The sequence below is a fragment of the Anabrus simplex genome, chromosome 14 (genome assembly GCF_040414725.1).
Source record: "Anabrus simplex isolate iqAnaSimp1 chromosome 14, ASM4041472v1, whole genome shotgun sequence".
Taxonomy (NCBI): Eukaryota; Metazoa; Arthropoda; class Insecta; order Orthoptera; family Tettigoniidae; genus Anabrus; species Anabrus simplex.
This window is the reverse complement of record NC_090278.1, coordinates 60,131,836-60,151,064: the sequence shown is the minus strand read 5'-3', so window position 1 is coordinate 60,151,064 and position 19,229 is coordinate 60,131,836. Positions and strand designations below refer to the sequence as shown.

General features: G+C 43.1%; 1 protein-coding gene across 1 annotated transcript in view; it reads right to left on the bottom strand.

Moving 5' to 3' along the window:
* The window catches only part of LOC136885684 (cryptochrome-1), a 132,275-nt gene extending 115,989 nt beyond the window's left edge, over positions 1-16,286 (bottom strand). The window contains exon 1 of the mRNA XM_067158389.2: positions 15,961-16,286. Within this exon, the coding sequence (XP_067014490.1) occupies positions 15,961-16,139 (179 nt within the window). The 5' untranslated portion in view covers positions 16,140-16,286. The remainder of the gene's footprint in view (positions 1-15,960) is intronic.
* Between the last annotated feature and the right edge of the window lie 2,943 nt (positions 16,287-19,229).

Below are 19,229 nucleotides of genomic sequence, written 5' to 3'. Positions count from 1 at the left end.
TCATTTCCAGGCCAGCGACTTTAAAAATCCTCGACTGTACAGCCAAGGGTATGTTACATTTTTACTCTAATTGTACGTAAATATTCCTCAAAGCATCACTATCGACAACATTTTCATACTTTTCTTTCTTTAATCCATCTTCTCAGATTAAAGCCGGAATTTTATAGTTCTTCTTTCTGTTAGTAGACTTTGTGTTAAGAGGAAAATTGTCCAGCTTTTAAATGTTAATTCATTGCATCATGTGTGTAAGGAATGTGCCGATATTTTTATTGACAAGTGTCTTAATGTGATCATACAATGTTTTTTAAATGAGAAAAAAGACAAATCCAACCGTAAAAGCTCAGGCAGGAATGCTAAAGCTAAAAAAGTAACGCATAAATGAAAGATCAAGCCATTTCACAGCAGCCCATTTCATATCTTGTTTATGTGTCTAATTTCAGTCTTTGAATAATAACCTTTTAAATAATTCTTCATTCATTTATCCAGAACTGCTTCAGCAACTTCGAAGTTAATATCTCAATACCACTTTCTTTCTAGACGTAATTTATTTATCCACTTCCGTATATACATTTCCATTGATATTTGAATTTAGCGCGATTTGTTCAGGTCAAGTCACTAGGAGCGCCACCGTCGAATTGTCTCCCATTTTAGCAAGGTGAAATCCGTAAGTGTCATGTATTGTCTCTACTGTATTTGGCCCCATCTACCACTACCATCACTACTTCCGTCCACTCCGCGCCTTCTATTACCACTACTACTTCCAGCGTCACCACTTCCGTCCTTCTTTCCCCGTCTTCTTCTACCTCCACTATCACGTACAGTCATCCCTCTCCTATCATGTCTACCCCCGCCACCTCCCTGTCTACGACTCTCACGAGTACCCCGCTGCCCCCTGCCGACTCCTTGGACACCACCACCGCTGCTCAGTCAGCCTCCACCAGAGAGTCTGGCGCCACCAGGGCCCATCAACCACTTTCATCTTCAAACTGTGTCCTACGTGGCGTTGACCCTGCCATCACCGAACAAGATCTCTTGACCGACCTCCAATTGGCAGGAGTCCCAGCACGGCGAGCCTACCGGATATTCAACGCCAATGGTCCGACGTTCATGGTTCGCCTTCAACTTCCTTCCAATGAAGACTTTCACCGCTTGATCTCCAACGGCGTCCAACTTCACCGGCGAACTTATCGAGTTAAGCTTTCTCGCTCCCCGCCCCGCACCGTGCGCTCTCCTTCCCGTCCCCCCTCACGCCGCCCTCGTCCAGTGCCGCCACCCTCCCCGCCACCGCAAGAAATCTACCACCCTGCTACACAACCTCCCTTCACACTACCGCCTCTCTCCATACTGGAACTTCTCCGTTTACTAGCCACTTCCGTCACCAATATCACCACTAACCTCTATTATCTACTCTTACAACATTACCCTTGTCCTTCTTATAACTTCCTCCCGAACTCTCTACCGATACCTATGCAATCCATGTAAATACTCTTGTGCATAGTTCTGTGCAACGTTTTCCTTTTCTGTACTGCGCGCCCAAGATACTTTGCTATGTCAATGAATTTCTCGTCCCTTTTCTCTCCTGGTGTCCGTAGGGTTCACTCACGCTGGGGCTTTGCGGGTCCTCCCTGGGTCCCGCCTTGTTGGTCGCGGTCTCCCTGAGCCGATCCAATTATTATCGTCCCTTTCTGGTATGTACGATAAATACCCACCACTATTTTCTTTTTCTCGGCTTCTTTTCTACACATATGGCCGAAGAGCTCCTCGTTGACCTGATGGCCCGCCCCCTCCTCGTGTGAGGAGAGGGAATGAAATGACTTCATGATGATGCGATGCAAAAATGAAGCATATCGGTCCAGTAGAACAGACGGACGGATTTGCCAAAGCTGTTTTTAGTAAACTCTTAATATATAGATAATAATAATAATAATAATAATAATAATAATAATAATAATAATAATAATAATAATAATAATAATAATAATCACTCATGAGAGAAAATAGTGAGTACAGAACAGAGCATAACAATGAACTGTATTTTCATGTGAAAAGGATAACTAACATCATTCGGAAACTGAGGATTAATTTTTATGGCCATATACCACGTATGAGCTCGCAGATATTGACCAAACTGAACTTTTCCTATTTTGTAAACAAGAAAACCAAGGAATCCTGGTGAAGCGAAGTTGAGAAATACCTTCAAGAAATAGGGATCACGCATGAAGACATCCAGGAACGTGTTCCTCTCTAGAAGAAAGTTCCAGCAAAACATCGATTGCAAGATCAGCCGAAGTTGAAAACAGGCAAGAAGCGGACTGATGCAAGAAAGGAGGCTTACAGAAAGCGAATGCCGGAATATGAGGAAGAATTAAAGCTCAAGGATGGAAACTGTTGAAATAAAGTGGTCCATAGCCGAAACGAAGCAGAAGAAGAAAAAATAAGTTGGGCTGAGACGGTTGAGGCGCTGGCCTTCTGAGCCCAACTTGGCAGGTTCGATCCCGGCTCAGTCCGGTGATATACGAAGGTGCTCAAATGGGGTCTACACCAGCCTCGTGTCGGTTTACTGACATGTAAAATAACTCCTGCGGGACAAAATTCTGGCATATCGGCGTCTCTGAAAACTATCAAAAGAAGTTAGTGGGACGTAAAAACAATAAAGTGTGATTAAATAATAATAATAATAATAATAATAATAATAATAATAATTCGGTCCGACTCTTTGGCTGAATGGTCAGCGTACTTGCCTTCGGGTCAGAGGGTCCCGGGTTCGATTCCCGGCCGGGCCGGGGATTTTAATCGCATCTGATTAATTCTTCTGGCTCGGAGATTGGGTGCATTTGTCCGTCCCAACACATTCCTCATCATATTCAGACAACATACCACACTACCAACCACCACAGAAACACGCAAAAGTGATTACATCACTCCATATAGGGTTGGCGTCAGGAAGGGCATCAGGCCGTAAAACAGGTCCAAATCCACATGTGCAACGCAGTTCGCACCCGCAATCCCACAGGTGTGGGAAAAAGCGGTAGCAAAATAATAATAATCTACTTCGCTGTCCATTAAGATAAAGTGTAACTTCGCCACCTACAAAGACATAATAAATACAAAAATAAATTTAAGGAAGAAAATAACCAGTCACTCACCCTGTGTGGAATAAATTATTCTGCAACGTTACGATTTCATCCAAACAGAGTTTACAATATTATTATGTCGGGCTCAATTAATTTCGTCATACCATGTATCATTAAGCAACATTCGTTTCTAGCGTCAGATTTATCCCATGAAACGACCTTGAAAACCTCAAATCACTCGGCAAATTAACAGAACACTAATGTCGAAATGACTGAACAATTAGCTGCATGTGTACGGCCGCAGACCTAATGCTAGTTACATAAGCTATCGTAAGTCAACGGTTCCAAATGAGTCAACAACATCCTCATAAAACAACTGAGATACTGTGAGTTAGTGACGGGAAAAATCGAATATAACGCATTCCAAAACTTTTAAGAATCGAAATCTATATTGGGAAAACGTTCTCGAATGCTACAATGTAATCGTTATAACTCGAGTAATTTAAAAAAAACACTTATATGGTACGAACACACACAGAAAAGAAATATATAACCGAGCTTGAAAGCTGCAGTCGCGTAAGTGCGGCCAGTATCCAGTATTCGGGAGATAGTAGGTTCGAACCCCACTGTCGGCAGCCCTGAAAATGGTTTTCCGTGGTTTCCCATTTTCTCACCAGGCAAATGCTGGGACTGTACCTTGATTAAGGCCACGGCCGCTTCCTTCCCACTTCTAGCCCTCTCCTGTCCCATCGTCGCCATAAGACCTATCTGTGTCGGTGCGACGTAAAGCAACTAGCACCCAAAAAAAATGTATATTCCAATAATAGTAACCAAAACACGCTGACCGTCACAGTATTAAGAAATAATCTCGTTGCGGGGACCAAATAATTAACTACTATTTACAACTCAACCGTCCATCGTAAGCCTATTTAGCTATACTGACTGCCGAGAGTTATAAACAGGCTCGAAACTTGAGTATTTACAGTTTAAATAAGAATCTCTTTATTATCGCATATTCGCTGACTACTGGATTCTCAGAACTGGCTAATTGCTTCAAAAGCCTTGTTGATTGTTGTGAGCGGCAGCAAGGGATGGTTATTATTGGAACAGGGTGGAAAACCTATTGACGAAAGAAGCTCTGCACTACGACGGTCTAAGTTTGGAATAACCCTCTGTAATACAAATAATATTGTATTGGGTACTGTAGATGAAAGTGAGGAACCTGGCACAAATGGAAACAATGCTTGGACTAAGCTAAGGGCCCCGTGGTCACCCAAACACGGTCCATGGTTAAGAGCCCCAGGGGCCATTTTAGTCTCTCCTTAGAGGAGTATTGAAACCTAGGCTTTGGCTTTTACGAACACCTCTACATTTTTGTATATACAGTACATTTCATACCATCCATCCGTCTGTTAGTAGTAAATCCTCATAGGATACCATAAAGGGGAAAGCGCCTGTTTTGAGATGCAGGAATCTGAGAAAATGTTTCTGAATGCTTTCTATGCTTCTAAATATGAATTTTGTAGTCCAAATTCTAAATTTGGCTCGCATATTCCAGTTTTGACCTTACGATAGCACTGTATAAATGAAGACATTTCGTGTGAAAGACTTAACATTTTTCATTGGAAATTCTAGGTTTCCGTAACTTTCCTTAATGATCTTGTTTATGTGGGGGTTGAAGGTTAGCTCATGGTCAAACAGTACCTACTCCAAGGTCTCATTTTTTCCGTTATTGGTTGTAGTGAATCCACTCCTAATTTGTACGAATAGCTAACAGGATTTTTGTTACGAGTAAAAGACACAGACATGCACGTAGACCACTGCAGTTGGAGTCGTACTGGTATGGTGAGTGAGGAAATCTGATACGCAGCAGAATAGCAGATCCACTCCGACCTCGTACAGTACAATGGAAGAATATTTCGATTTCCGCATCATGTAAATCTCTTTTCTTTCTTTGGTGTTATCTGGAGCCATCTCTTTTCAGTTTAGACTCAAATTATTTATAGGCCCTAACGAACATAGGGTGGCGTGCACCAACCAAGAGTAAGTTCTACTTCTGTAGTAAAGTACTTCAGAGACTTCCATCATCATCATCATCATCATCATCATCATCATCATCATCATCATCATCATCTGTTTACCCTCCAGGTTCGGTTTTTCCCTCGGACTCAGCGAGGGATCCCACCTCTATCGCCTCAAGGGCAGTGTCCTAGAGCTTCAGACTCTTGGTCGGGGGATACAACTGGGGAGAATGACCAGTACATCGCCCAGGCGGCCTCACCTGCTATGCTGAACAGGGGCCTTGTGGAGGGATGGGAAGATTGGAAGGGATAGGCAAGGAAGAGGGAAGGAAGCGGCCGTGGCCTGAAGTTAGGTACCATCCCGGCATTCGCCTGGAGGAGAAGTGGAAAACCACTTCCAGGATGGTGAGGTGGGAATCGAACCCACCTCTACTCAGTTGACCTCCCGAGGCTGAGTGGACCCCGTTCCAGCCCTCGTACCACTTTTCAAATTTTCGTGGCAGAGCCGGGAATCGAACCCGGGCCTCCGGGGGTGGCAGCTAATCACGCTAACCACTACACCACAGAGGCGGACCAGAGACTTCCATACGAGAGTAAATTACTTCCGAAGTATTTTAGTCCTTACAGATATTCCCGGACTAGATTACTACAAGAGTAAAATGTTGAAGAGCACCATCTTGTAGTATATTACTAAAGAAGGAAATAATGCACGAATATAGGTTAGAATTTACTCTCACGTCGTGCATGGAGTAAGCTAGGATCAGACTTGTTGACTAATTAGAATACCGCATCGTATACGAAAGGAAGACGTTTCAAACGTGGTTATGGATTACTTGGATTATTTTGACGATCTCGACGAAGAAAACGACGGGAATGTAATAGTGCGTACAGTGCGTGAAAGGCGAGATCCGTATGATGTGTACACGGAGAGAGAGTTTAAGGAACGCTTTGGCCTTATGAAGGAATCCTTTACTTTCCTTCTAAATCTACGGAGGTCGAGTCATAAGTCACGGCAACTTTTTTTCCTCGCGAACAGGATACAACACGGAAAATCTAAGATATGCATTTGGAAACGTACGGTATGTATGATGCCACTAGATGGTGTATGTAAACAACAGTGTGGGTCTAAGCATGCCCCCAAGTTCAGTGTGTGAGTGAGAGCGTCACAAAATGGAAGTCAGCAAGCAGGAGGAACGATCGTATAATAAAATAGCAGTTCTCGGCGGCAGAAATGCACGCCAATGCCATGCAGAGCTGCGGGAAGCATTAGGTGTGCATGCCATGCCCTATAAAACACTAGTGAGGTGGGTGGACACGTCCAAACAGGGTACAGTATCAACTGCCGATTTGCCTCGCCCAGGCCGACCAGTGTCCATGGACAAAGATGTACGCAACGCAACGCACAGTGGAAACCTTGGGTGATTATTTCGAAGGTCTGTAACCAGTGGAGACCTGTCCTTTGTACGTAGTCTTGTGTATTTGCTGTCTGTACCATAATAAAACAATGTTTGCCAATGGCCTGTGTTCTGTCACTTTCATACGAGAATCTCTTGAAGTCAGAATTTGTCTTCAGGCACTATGCATAAGTACATGCCCAACATTTCCAAATGCATATCTTAGATTTTCCGTGTCGTGTCCTGTTCGCGAGAAAAAAAGAAAAAAAAATAGTTGCCATGACTTATGACTCGGCCCTCGTATATTCAAATCAGTGTGAAAAGAATGGAAGGCTGTAAAGAAGAGGCAGCTATTCAGAAAGGAGTGAGGCAGGTTTGCAGTTTGTCCCCGCTTCTTTTCATTATTTACCCCAAAACGAAACACCTGTAAAGGTAATCAAAGAGGTGATTGTAAAAGGGATGGCGGTGTTGACTTTTTTTTTAACGGGCAGTGATGGGAAAAGTACAAAATAAAAGCAAATGGGCTCAAATACAGTTACATGAGAAAAACTACTCAATTACAATCAAGTCATTAATTACGTTTTCAATCAGTAAAATTGCAATTATGGCCGCCTCTGTGGTGTAGTGGTTAGCGTGATTAGGTGCCACCCCCGGAGGTCCGGGTTCGATTCCCGGCTCTGCCACGAAATTTGAAAAGTGGTACGAGGGCTGGAACGGGGTAAACTCAGCCTCGGGAGGTCAACTGAGTAGAGGTGGGTTCGATTCCCACCTCAGCCATCCTGGAAGTGGTTTTCCGTGGTTTCCCACTTCTCCTCCAGGCAAATGCCGGGATGGTACCTCACTTAAGGCCACGGCCGCTTCCTTCCCTCTTCCTTGCCTGCCCCATCCAATCTCCCCATCCCTCTACAAGGCCCCTGTTCAGCATAGCAGGTGAGGCCGCCTGGGCGAGGTACTGGTAATTCTCCCCAGTTGTATCCCCCGACCAAGAGTCTGAAGCTCCAGGACACTGCCCTTGAGCCGGTAGAGGTGGGATCCCTCGCTGAGTCCGAGGGAAAAGCCAACCCTGGAGGGTAAACAGATTAAGATAAGATAATTGCAATTATTCGCAAAACCCTAGTTTTTAGGGAATCCGTGATTATTTTTCACATGAGGAAACAATATTGCAAGGAAAAATACATCTCTTTTACAAATTGCTTTGACTTAACGTTGCACCGACGCAGATAGGTGTTATGGCGAAGACTCCATTTTGTTTCTTTCCAGCACAGACACATTAAGTGGCTATCTCTTTTTCTTTTTCTATTGGCTTCACGTCCCACCGACACAGACAGGTCTTATGGCGACGATGGGATAAGCCTAGAAGTTGGAAGGAAGCGACCGTGGCCTTAATTAAGGTACAGCCCCAGCATTTGCCTGGTGTGAAAATGGGAAACCACGGAAAACCATTTTCAGGGCTGCCGACAGTGGGGTTCGAACCTACTATCTCCCGAATACTGGATACTGGCCGCACTTAAGCGACTGCAGCTATCGAGCTCGGTGTTTACTCCATTTAAGGCCACGGCCAATTCCTTCCCATTCCTAGGCCTTTCCTATCCCATCGTCGCCGTAAGACATATCTGTGTCGGTGCGACGTAAAGCAAAAAAAAAAATGTTTACTCAGTCTTTTCTTATCATCATCATCATCATCTGTTTACCCTCCAGGTTCGGTTTTTCCCTCGGACTCAGCGAGGGATCCCACCTCTACCGCCTCGAGGGCAGTGTCCTGGAGCTTCAGACTCTTGGCCGGGGGATACAACTGGGGAGAATGACCAGTACCTCGCCCAGGCGGCCTCACCTGCTACGCTGAACAGGGGCCTTGTGGAGGGATGGGGAAGATCGGATGGGATAGGCAAGGAAGAGGGAAGGAAGCGGCCGTGGCCGTAAGTTAGGTACCATCCCGGCATTCGCCTGGAGGAGAAGTGGGAAACCACGGAAAATCACTTCGAGGATGGCTGAGGTGGGAATCGAACCCACCTCTACTCAGTTGACCTCCCGAGGCTGAGTGCACCCCGTTCCAGCCCTCGTACCACTTTTCAAATTTCGTGGCAGAGCCGGGAATCGAACCCGGACCTCCGGGGGTGGCAGCTAATCACGCTAACCACTACACTACAGAGGCGGCCCTGTCTTTTCTTAAATGATTTAAAATAAGTTGGACATTTATCGACAATTGGAAAATCATTTCCAGTCTATAATTCTGTTTCCTATTGGTTAGGGGCTTTACGTCGCACCGACACAGATAGGTCTTATGGCGACGATGGGATAGGAAAGACCTAGGAGTTGGACGGAAGCGGCCGTGGCCTTAATTAAGGTACAGCCCCAGCATTTGCCTGGTGTGAAAATGGGAAACCACGGAAAACCATCTTCAGGGCTGCCGATAGTGGGGTTCGAACCCACTATCTCCCGATTACTGGATACTGACCGCACTTAAGCGACTGCAGCTATCGAGCTCGGTCTGTTTCCTATAATCAATCCTTCTTCTTTAACTGTTTACCCTCTACGGTTGGTTTTTTCCTCGGATTCAGCGAGGGATCCCACCTCTACCGCCTCAAGGCCAGTGTCCTGGAGCTTCAGACTCTGGGTCTGGGAATACAACTGGGGAGGATGACCAGTACCTCGCCCAAGCGGCCTCACCTGCTGTGCTGAACAGGGGCCTTGCGGGGGAGGGGAAGGGGTAGACAAGGAGGAGGGAAGGAAGCGGATGTGGCCTTAAGTTTGGTACCATCCCGGCATTTGCCTGGAGGAGAAGTGGGAAACACCGTGCGAGCTTAGCCGTACGGTTAGGAGCGTGCGGCTGTGAGCTTGCATCCGGGAAATAGTGGGTTCGAATCCCACCGTCGGCAGCCCTGAAGATGGCTTTCCGTGCTTTCCCATTTTCACACGAGGCAAATGCCTTAATTAAGACCACGGCCGCTTCCTTCTCACTCCTAGGCCTTTCCTATCCCATCGTCGCCATACGACCTATATGTGTCGGTGCGACGTAAAACCACTAACAAAAAAAAAAGAACTGGGAAGCCACGGAAAACCACTTCCAGGATGGCTGAGGTGGGAATCCAACCCACCTCTACACAGATGACCTCCCGAGGCTGAGTGGACCCCGTTCCAGCCTTTGTACCACTTTTAAAATTTCGTGGCAGAGCCAGGAATCGAACCCGGATCTCCTGGGGTGGCAGCTAATCACACTAACCACTACACCACAGAGGCGCACATATAAATCAATCCTTGTTTTATAAATACACTAGCTGATGTACCCGTGCTTCGCTACGGGATTCTCAGAAAGACTGACTTTGTGGTTTTCCTAACCTGAAATCAACATAGGTCATTACAAAAACGTAAGTATGAATGTAGCGATTAAAAGCAATGCTATCATATAAAATACTCGATCAAATGGAAAGCCGCACGTTTTATCACTTTTAACGAAAAGTGCTGCGGTTAGATTGCGGTGCCAATCTAATAGTCCAAAGTTCCAGAGCTGGGATGACCAGGCCGCAGATTGCCATGAACACTCATCTGCCATTATTCCGCTAAATATGCACACTGTTCATTCCAATCAGTGCCTCAGAGTAGGGATTGAATAGCCCGAATGTTATGATGATCCAGTGTATTACGTACCAGTAGTATCAGAAAATTTATAAACCAGGGGATTGGCATGCTAAAGAAGAAAGTTATCTAACTCCCCAGCTACTTCCCATCAATATTCAGACAGGCTGTTACACACTGTACGACTGGGCGAGGTGACCGTGTGGTTAGCGGTGCGCAGCTGTGAGCTTGCATCCGAGAGATAGTGGATTCGAACCCCATTGTTGGCAGCGCTGAAGATGGTATTCCGTGGTTTCCCACTTTCACACCAGTCAAATGCTGGGCCTGTACCTTAATTAAGGCCTAAGGCACTCCTAGCCCTTTCCTATCCCATCGTCGCCATAAAACCTATCTATGTCGGTGCAACGTAAATCAAATAAAAAATACTCTGTACGCAGCAGTAATCCTATCTACCGGAGATGAGGGGCAACAGAAGACACAAACCACATCACGACAAACAATGGTCAATGTAATGTTATTGTTGATCAATGTTATGAGCTTTCTATATTGTAGGCCTTCACATTTAGTTTTCTTTCGACTCTGTGATTTGTAAAATATTTTATACCATACACTGTAGTTTCTTATTCTCCGAATTTACATACCGATTTTCATTAAATACTGTTTACCCATTTTCTCGTTACTCGGCGCTGATATGGACTTAGTAACAAAAATCCAAATTCATGAATATCTTTGTGATCATAGTCAGTACGGTAAGAATGTATAAGACATGAATAACAGGAAATTTAATACTATATAACCTTAGTTATGTAGCATTCATCGATTACACCTCTAATAAGAAATATTTAAGAATTACATTTTAGGCCTTCCCCTAAACTACCATTTTACTCAGCGTGAATAAAATAATTTACAGCCTAGACTATAGCGACTTATTTCCTAACTTTGCATATCGATTTTCATCAAGATAGGACTACTAATAACAACAATATTTGAGAATTGAATTTTACGCCTTCCCCTAAACTACCATTTTTCTCAGCGTGAATACAATTATTGATAGCCTAGATTGTAGCAACTTATTCCCCAACTTTGCATACCCATTTTCTTTAAAATACGACCACTAATAACATAAATAGTTGAGAATTCAATTTTAGGCCTTCCCCTAAACTACCATTTCACTCAGCGTGAGTAAAATGATTTATAGCCTAGATTGTAGCGGCTCATCCCCCTACTTCACATACCGATTTTCATTAGACCACTAATAACATAAATAGTTGAGAATTCAATTTTAGGCCTTCCCCTAAACTACCATTTCACTCAGCGTGAGCAAAATGATTTATAGCCTAGATTGTAGAGGCTCATCCCCCGACTTCACATACCGATTTTCATTAAATTCCCTTCAACCGTTTTCTCGTGATGCGTGTACATACATACAGACAGACAGACAGACAGACAGACAGACAGACAGACAGACAGACAGAAATTACGGAAAAGTAAACAGTGCATTTTCATGTTACTATGGACATGACCGATACAGAAATACCATTATTTTCAAATTCCTAGCAATGTACAGACAAAACTCTTATTTTATACATATAGATTTATTTGACTGAACTTTCTATTGCCATACGCTTTTAAATATAATGGGCTACCTCGTTCAAGAAATTTATTAGAAACCATCATAACCCTGTCACGAATTTTAATTCTCTCATGACCATGGTTTTGATAAGAGTTTCATATACATGGGAGACCTCTAAAGAATGTATCGACCGGGCGAGTTGGCCATGCGGTTAGAGCCGCGCAGCTGTTAGCTTACATCACTGCCTTCGTAATGATTACGAAGGCAGTGCTTACATCCGGGAGATCGTGGATTCGAATCCCACTGTCGGCAGCCCTGAAGATGGTTTTCCGTGGTTTTCCCCATTTTCACACCAAGCAAATGCTGGGACTGTACCTTAATTAAGGCCAAGTCCGCTTCCTTCGCAACCCACTTTCTCGTGACTCGGCGCTTTTTTTTTCGTGTGGCTATTTCTAGCCGAGTGCAGCCCTTGTGAGGCAGACCCTCCGATGAGGGTGGGTGGCATCTGCCATTTGTAGGTAACTGCGTGTTATTATGGTGCAGGATAGTGTTATGTGTGGTGTGTGAGTTGCAGGGATGTTGGGGACAGCACAAACACCCAGCCCCCGGGCCACTGGAATTAACCAATTAAGGTTAAAATCCCCGACCCGGCCGGGAATCGAACCCGGGACCCCTCTGAACGGAAGGCGAGTACGCTGACCATTCAGCCAACGAGTCGGACGACTCGGCGCTGATATGAACTTGGTAACAAAAATCCAAATTCATGAATATCTTTGTGATCATAGCCGGTACGGTAACAATGTATAGGCCTAAGACATAAATGATCGGAAATTTAATACTATATAACTTTAGTCATGTAGTAGTTATCGATATGACCTCTAATAACAAATATTTGAGAATTAAATTTTAGGCCTTCCCCTAAACTACCATGTTTCTCAGCGTGAATACAATTATATATATCCTAAATTATGGCAACTTATTCCCCGACTTTGTATACCGATTTTCATTAAATTCTCTTCAGCCGTTTTCTCGTGATGTGTACATACAGACAGAAATTACAGAAAAGTAAAAAGTGCATTTCCTTCTTACTGTGGACATGACTGATACATAAATGCCATCTTTTTAAAATTCTGAGCAATGTACAGACAAAACTCTTATTATATATATATTGCCGGTATGTTAATTCAGGCAAACAAGTGGCAGGCAGGTGCTGTTATCGCAACCACATGGTGATCTCTTATTCAAATTTGCAAACTTAATGTTTGTTGTTATTTTATTAATTAATATTAAACATAGACAATATTTTTTAGTATACACGGCTGAAAAGGTACTCAATTAACACGTCAAGTAGCCACATTAACCGTCCGCCTCTGTGGTGTAGTGGTTAGCAGAAGCGGCAACCGCCCCTTCCCCCCCCCCCCCCCCACACACTTTTTGTGAAACTATTACATTTTTATTCCAGTTTACCCGGATGAAACTAGGAATTAGCTAATTCTTCCCTTTATTTTCTTTAATAATAAACACAATGTTTAGGGGAAATACGCACAAAATGTCGATCGTCCCGTCTAACCGATTTGTATAGCGCCATAGCAAGTAGTGGAGACTTTTCCTATGCTGTGAGAAAGGGTAGCAGGGGTATATATATTTTTTTCTAAGGTCATGGACACTGAGATATGATTCACTCGTTTGCCGCACGCATTCGTCAAGCCTGGCAGTCTCTCTAGTGTCTGTTAGTTTTTTTAGTGTGTGTGTTTTTTTTCTATTTGCTTTACGTCGCACCGACACAGATAGGTCGTATGGCGACGATGGGATGGAAGGGCCTAGGAAGTGGAAGGAAGTGGTCATGGCCTTAATTATGATAAAGCCCCGGTATTTGCCTGGTGTGAAAATGGGAAACCACGGAAAACCATGTTCAGGGCTGCCGACAGTGGGGCTCGAGCCCACTATCTCCCGATTACTGGATACTGGTCGCACTTAAGCAACTTTCTTAGTGTGTAGTTAAATACTAAATTATTTTAACTGTGTTTTGCCTTTGCTGGCAGGACCTAGTGTTTACAGTGCACTATGTCTTCTGGTATAGGCTAGAGCAATTTTGTTTCTTTCATTGATCTGTCTCTGTCTTATACTTGGCTTTGACAAGATGAAAGTGACTGAGGTATGAGCGATGCTAATAATGCCATTCCTTCTGCAGGCAGTCCCTGCTATGCAAGGTGTGAAAATATTGCTCATAGGGTCGGTTGGTGCATGCATTTCAGTGGGCTTGGCAGACTGATATGTAATAGCAACTTCTGGCTCGGTGAGGAAAGCAACGGGAAACTACCTCACTCCTCATTTCCCTAGTACGCCTCTTCAGTGATGCCTAGGCCATCTATGACAGCTGATGGCGGAGCTGTTGAGGATCCAACCAGCCTTAGGGCTGAAGACTGAACATACACACATACATAATCACGCCGTATTTCTTTTCAATTGTATAAATAAATTCATTTGGTGAAAGTTTTATTGTAGAGTACTGAATCAGAAACTCGAAATATATATATATATTACCACACTTAAGTTGGTAAACTCTCAATCTTTACCTATCTGTTGAAATTCGCTGAGAGAGCATTAAAAACTTACCATTTTGTAGCCTTTATTTTAGTTTTGGTGTATATAAGCCCCCTCCTCCTGCTATACTATCCCACAAAACCGGGCACTTTTTGTTTTTGTTGTCTGTATATTTTTTGCCCCCGCACTTTTAATTCCCAATCGCCGATACTGGTGGTTAGTGTGATTAGCTGCCCCCCCCCCCCCGATTCCCGAATCTGCCAGGACATTTGAAAAGTGGTACGACGGCTGGAATGGGGTCCCTCGTTGAGTCCGAGGTAAAAACCAACTCTGGAGGGTAAACAGGTTAAGAAATAAATATCTAAACCAGTTTACTTGAGATACTGAAAGTAATCAGGATCAAATAAGTACCTAAAAATTCAAATAATCCTTGATATATAAAATATCCGTAGGTTCAGTGATAAAATCCATGTGTTCGTAGATGTTCACAAAATTCCGTAGAGTTGGCAATGCTGTTCTATCCGTCTTTCCCCGGGAGAAAGCTTTTCAGCGCAGTCTGTCCTAATCAGCAGTGCCCTAAGACATTTACAATAGAGGGATGAAACCGAGTTGGGATCACAGAGCAGTCCATTGGTGATTTGTTTTTTCCTTCCTTTTTTTCTGCCAAGCTGTTGGACAAGTACAGGAAAAACATCAAATAAATGGGTTAAAAACAAATATCATCAATATTGTAAGTAATAAGAAGCCTATTTATGCAACAGCCTACATTTATGAATCTGTATTAATTTTTCCTGAATTTCATAAATATTTTTCGCTTTTTATGTGATGTTTTTAGCACATTAGTACTAGTTTTTAACTATAATCCCCCCCCCCAATCAGTTTCCCTCCCTTCTGCCGACATCTATAATGATGTAAGTTAATACGAATAAACTGACGATCCAAAGCGTTCAAAAAGATCAACTGGAATATATTTCTGATGTGTCTTGACAAACTATAATTCTTCCTAGGAATACCTAATCTCCATTAATTACTACTGAAATGCACGGAGTGGAGTAAACCCCCACTGACTGAGTCGTGCAACATTGCTTCATAATTTTAACCTACGTTGGAAAATACCAGACAATAGAAAAATTGTTGTTTCCTTCGTCTTTGCTTACAAAGTCAAAGTCCAGCTCTGAAACAATAGATGATGCACGAAACGTTTCCATTATGACCAATGAATTACGTATAATATTAAAGATAAATTCATGGTCTGCAATGTAAAACTCAATCATTATTCACCCACACAGACCGTTAAAGTAGACTTATATCACTCACTGCCTGCTGATCGTTCAAGAACGTGCATTCACAAGTTTTTTTTTTTTTTGGTCTATAACGAAGCACAACATATTTTTACACCTACTTCTTAGGAACCTATTAGATATCCGACGCCGATTATCGCAGGACATACAACTGATGCAGCTGTAATTAATTAGTAAGCCTAATTTTGTCAAACGAGTGTTTATGTAGTCACTAATTTTAAAAAAAGATGGCAGAAATTATTAACGGGAATGATTATTCCATGGCCCTGATTATACAGAGCCCTCCATTGTCGGAATTATGACTGTATTAAACAAATTAATGGATGGAAACAACAAAACTTATCACTTTATTTGTTGTAATCACTATTATATAGACGGTATGAAAAACCATGAAACACTTCCTGATAAAAAAAAAAAGTTGTTCATAATGCACGCTGTAATAATAATTTAATTTATTGGTTTTTACGATGATTATCTTACCTCCATTTGTTTATTCCAACGTTGGAAGAGCCAGCGAACCATGGATCTAGAATGAACACACACCTAAAGGTCGTAGCACCTCTGAGTCCTGCCCTAAGGCTGGGATTATCATGTAACCGCAATCCTTTTCTAAACCAGTGAACTGTATGTTTTCCGTTCTTTTCAGTAATTGCCGTCATAATTAATTACTTATCCAGGTGACATCATTGAGTACATGTTCTAGAAAAGATATATATAACGCACTAACAATACGAACACACTCAGTTCCACACGCAAATAAAACACTTTTAAGTAAATAATGCGCGGAGATCACTCCAAGCACCGTGAGACTCACGAACTCAACTGCGATCCACTGCTATCTGCGTGCAATAACCAGTCCGTCAGCACGCCACGCGAAACGTGACTGGGGACGTCATCGGCGCTCTCATAGGTCAGCGCTGATCACGTGGTATCTATAATCACGTTGCAAGAGGCAAGTTAGCGCTGTCCTGTATTCCATCCTTGTTTGATGAATGGCACTTGTACAGCTGACGTTATGCCCGCAAGGTGTCATGGGACGCCCACGTCCACTGAAACAATTTTACAGTGCCGAAGTTCGCACTTCACCTTCACCAGTACGTAACGTTATCCATCGATCTGCTGTTATGTACGAGTTCCGGAAGTTCCAATCAAAGGGGGGACCACATTCTCATATCCCATTTATGAATGGAGTCGCATTTTTTATCTACTGATTAGTTTAAGGATTACATACATCACTGCACACCGATACTGTGTACTGGTAAAAAACAAAGTCATCTCCGTACAGGCCATGAAGGCCCTTGGAGGGGTGGAAGGTACTTGATGGGGTAGAGTGGTTAGCTCTACGCCCGGCCGCCTTTGCCCCCAGGAATTAACCTGGTACTCATTTTTGGTGTAGGCAGAGTGAACGTCAGGGCCATATGCACCTTCGAAAGTGGAAATCTCGTTTCTTAAATTTTATGACTTCCTGACGGGGATTCGAACCCACGTCCTTCCGGACGAACCGAGCACGTCTTTACCGCCTCGGCCAGGCAGCCCCTTCTGTGTACCGGAGCATTTAGATATTTTTAATAATAATAATAATAATATGTTAGTGTTCACCTCGACACAGTCCACTAATTTATATACACCACGCTACCAAACACCACATGAACACGTTTTGCCGTGCGGTTAGGAGCGCGCATGCTGTGAGCTTGTAACCGCTCTTCATTGGGGTAATGTCCTACTTGTTGGCTGAACGGTCGGCGTACTGGCCTTCGGTTCAGAAGGTCCCGGGTTCGATTCCCGGCCGGGTCGGGGATTTTAACCTTAATAGGTTACTTCCTATGACACGGGGACTGGGGGTATGTGTTGTCTTCATCCTCATTTCATCCTCATCACTACGCGCAGGTCGCCTACGGGAGTCAAATATAAAGACTTGCACCTGGCGAGCCAGACGGGATATCCCGGCACTAAAAAAAGCCATACGACATTTCACTTCATTGGGGTAATCACATAAATATGATTGTAAATAAAGGGTACAGATCTCTGCACATGGTTATGAGGGTGGGGTAGGGATGTAAAGGAGAGGGCATATAAGTCTCTAGTAAAACCCCAACTAGAGTATGGGACTCTCACCAGGATTACTTGATTCAAGAACTGGAAAAAATCCACAGAAAAGCAGCTCGATTTGTTCTGGGTGATCTCCAACAAAAGAGTAGCGTTACAAAAATTTTGCAAAGTTTGGACTCGGAAGACTTCGGAGAAAGGAGACGAGCTGCTCGACTAAGTGGTATGTTTCGAGCTGTCGGTGGAGAGGTAGCGTGGAGTGACATCAGTAGACGAATAAGTGTGAGTGGTGCTTTTAAAAGTTGGAAAGATCACAATATGAAGATAAAGTTGGAATTTAAGAGGACAAATTGGGGCAAATATTCGTTTATAAAAAGGGGAGTTAGAGATTGGAATAACTTACTAAGGGAGATGTTCAATAAATTTCCAATGTCTTTGCATTCATTTAAGAAAAGGTTAGGGAAAAAAAAAAAAAAAACAACAGACAGGGAATATGCCACTTGGGCGACTGCCCTAAATGCAGAGCAGTAGTGATTGATTGATTGATTGATTGATTGATTGATTGATTGATTGATATCAGCTAATAATGTCCTTTATTTTCTTTAATCGTTAACAAAATTATTAGTGGAAATGCGTACAAAATGTCATTCATCACGGCCAACCGATTTATAATATAGCGCCACAGCAAGTAGTGGAGACTTTGCAAGTGTTGTGAGGAAGGGTAGTAGCGGTATATATTTTTTTACCAATGTCATGGACATTGAGATATACAGTATGTGGCTCTGTTATTCGTACAGGGTTCAATTTCTTATCAAGTCTCGTATATTCACATGAGTGATTGAAAAATTGAAATAAAACGTACATTATGGGCAAAACATGGTTTGGCAATGATAATTTGTTAGTCAAAACCATACTTATTTACATACATGCAGGAAGATTTGATATGAATATGCCGGCATCGACAAACGGGTGTACCAGTTGTATTCGTACACCAGGGAAAACCATCTTCAGGGCTGCCGACAGTGGATTCGAATCCACTATCTCCCGGAAGCAAGCTCACAGCTGCGCGCCCCTAACCGCACGGTCAACTCGTCCGGTATTATTATTATTATTATTATTATTATTATTATTATCGTTGTTACGGGGATACCCGTGGAGCAGAAAGAGGTGAAAGAAGGTGCCGGGGTGAATGGGTCTATCTACAATATCAAAATTAATTTAAAACTTTAACAAAGATTATATTTCTTTAGAATTTCAGAAATCAACAAATAACAACGTAACAGGTACAATTAGCAATTTAGAAGCAAGTCAAGGAAAATACAATATAGTGAATTCTAGAGGTCCTGGTCTTCAAGCCCCTCGCTTTAACTTTCCTGAGGTCCCAGCTCAAATTTACAAAAGAGCACAAATTATTCAAGGGCAGAAATCCCCTCATTCAAGAGCACATTCTCTCCAAAATACAAATATCTAGCCTTCCAGAGGCCCTCTTTACTATTACAACACTTGAAAGAGAGCGAACAGGCTCTCAGTTTTCCAAACCTACTCAAGGCAACATCAACTTACAATTACTGGCCTCTCAAGGCACAACTTACAATTTGAAAATAATTTGTACAGGGGCATTTAATACCCAACCTACTGGGCCTTCATGGAAAAAGAACAGGTTAGATAACTGGCCCAACCACAAGGTGAATGGAGGCACACTG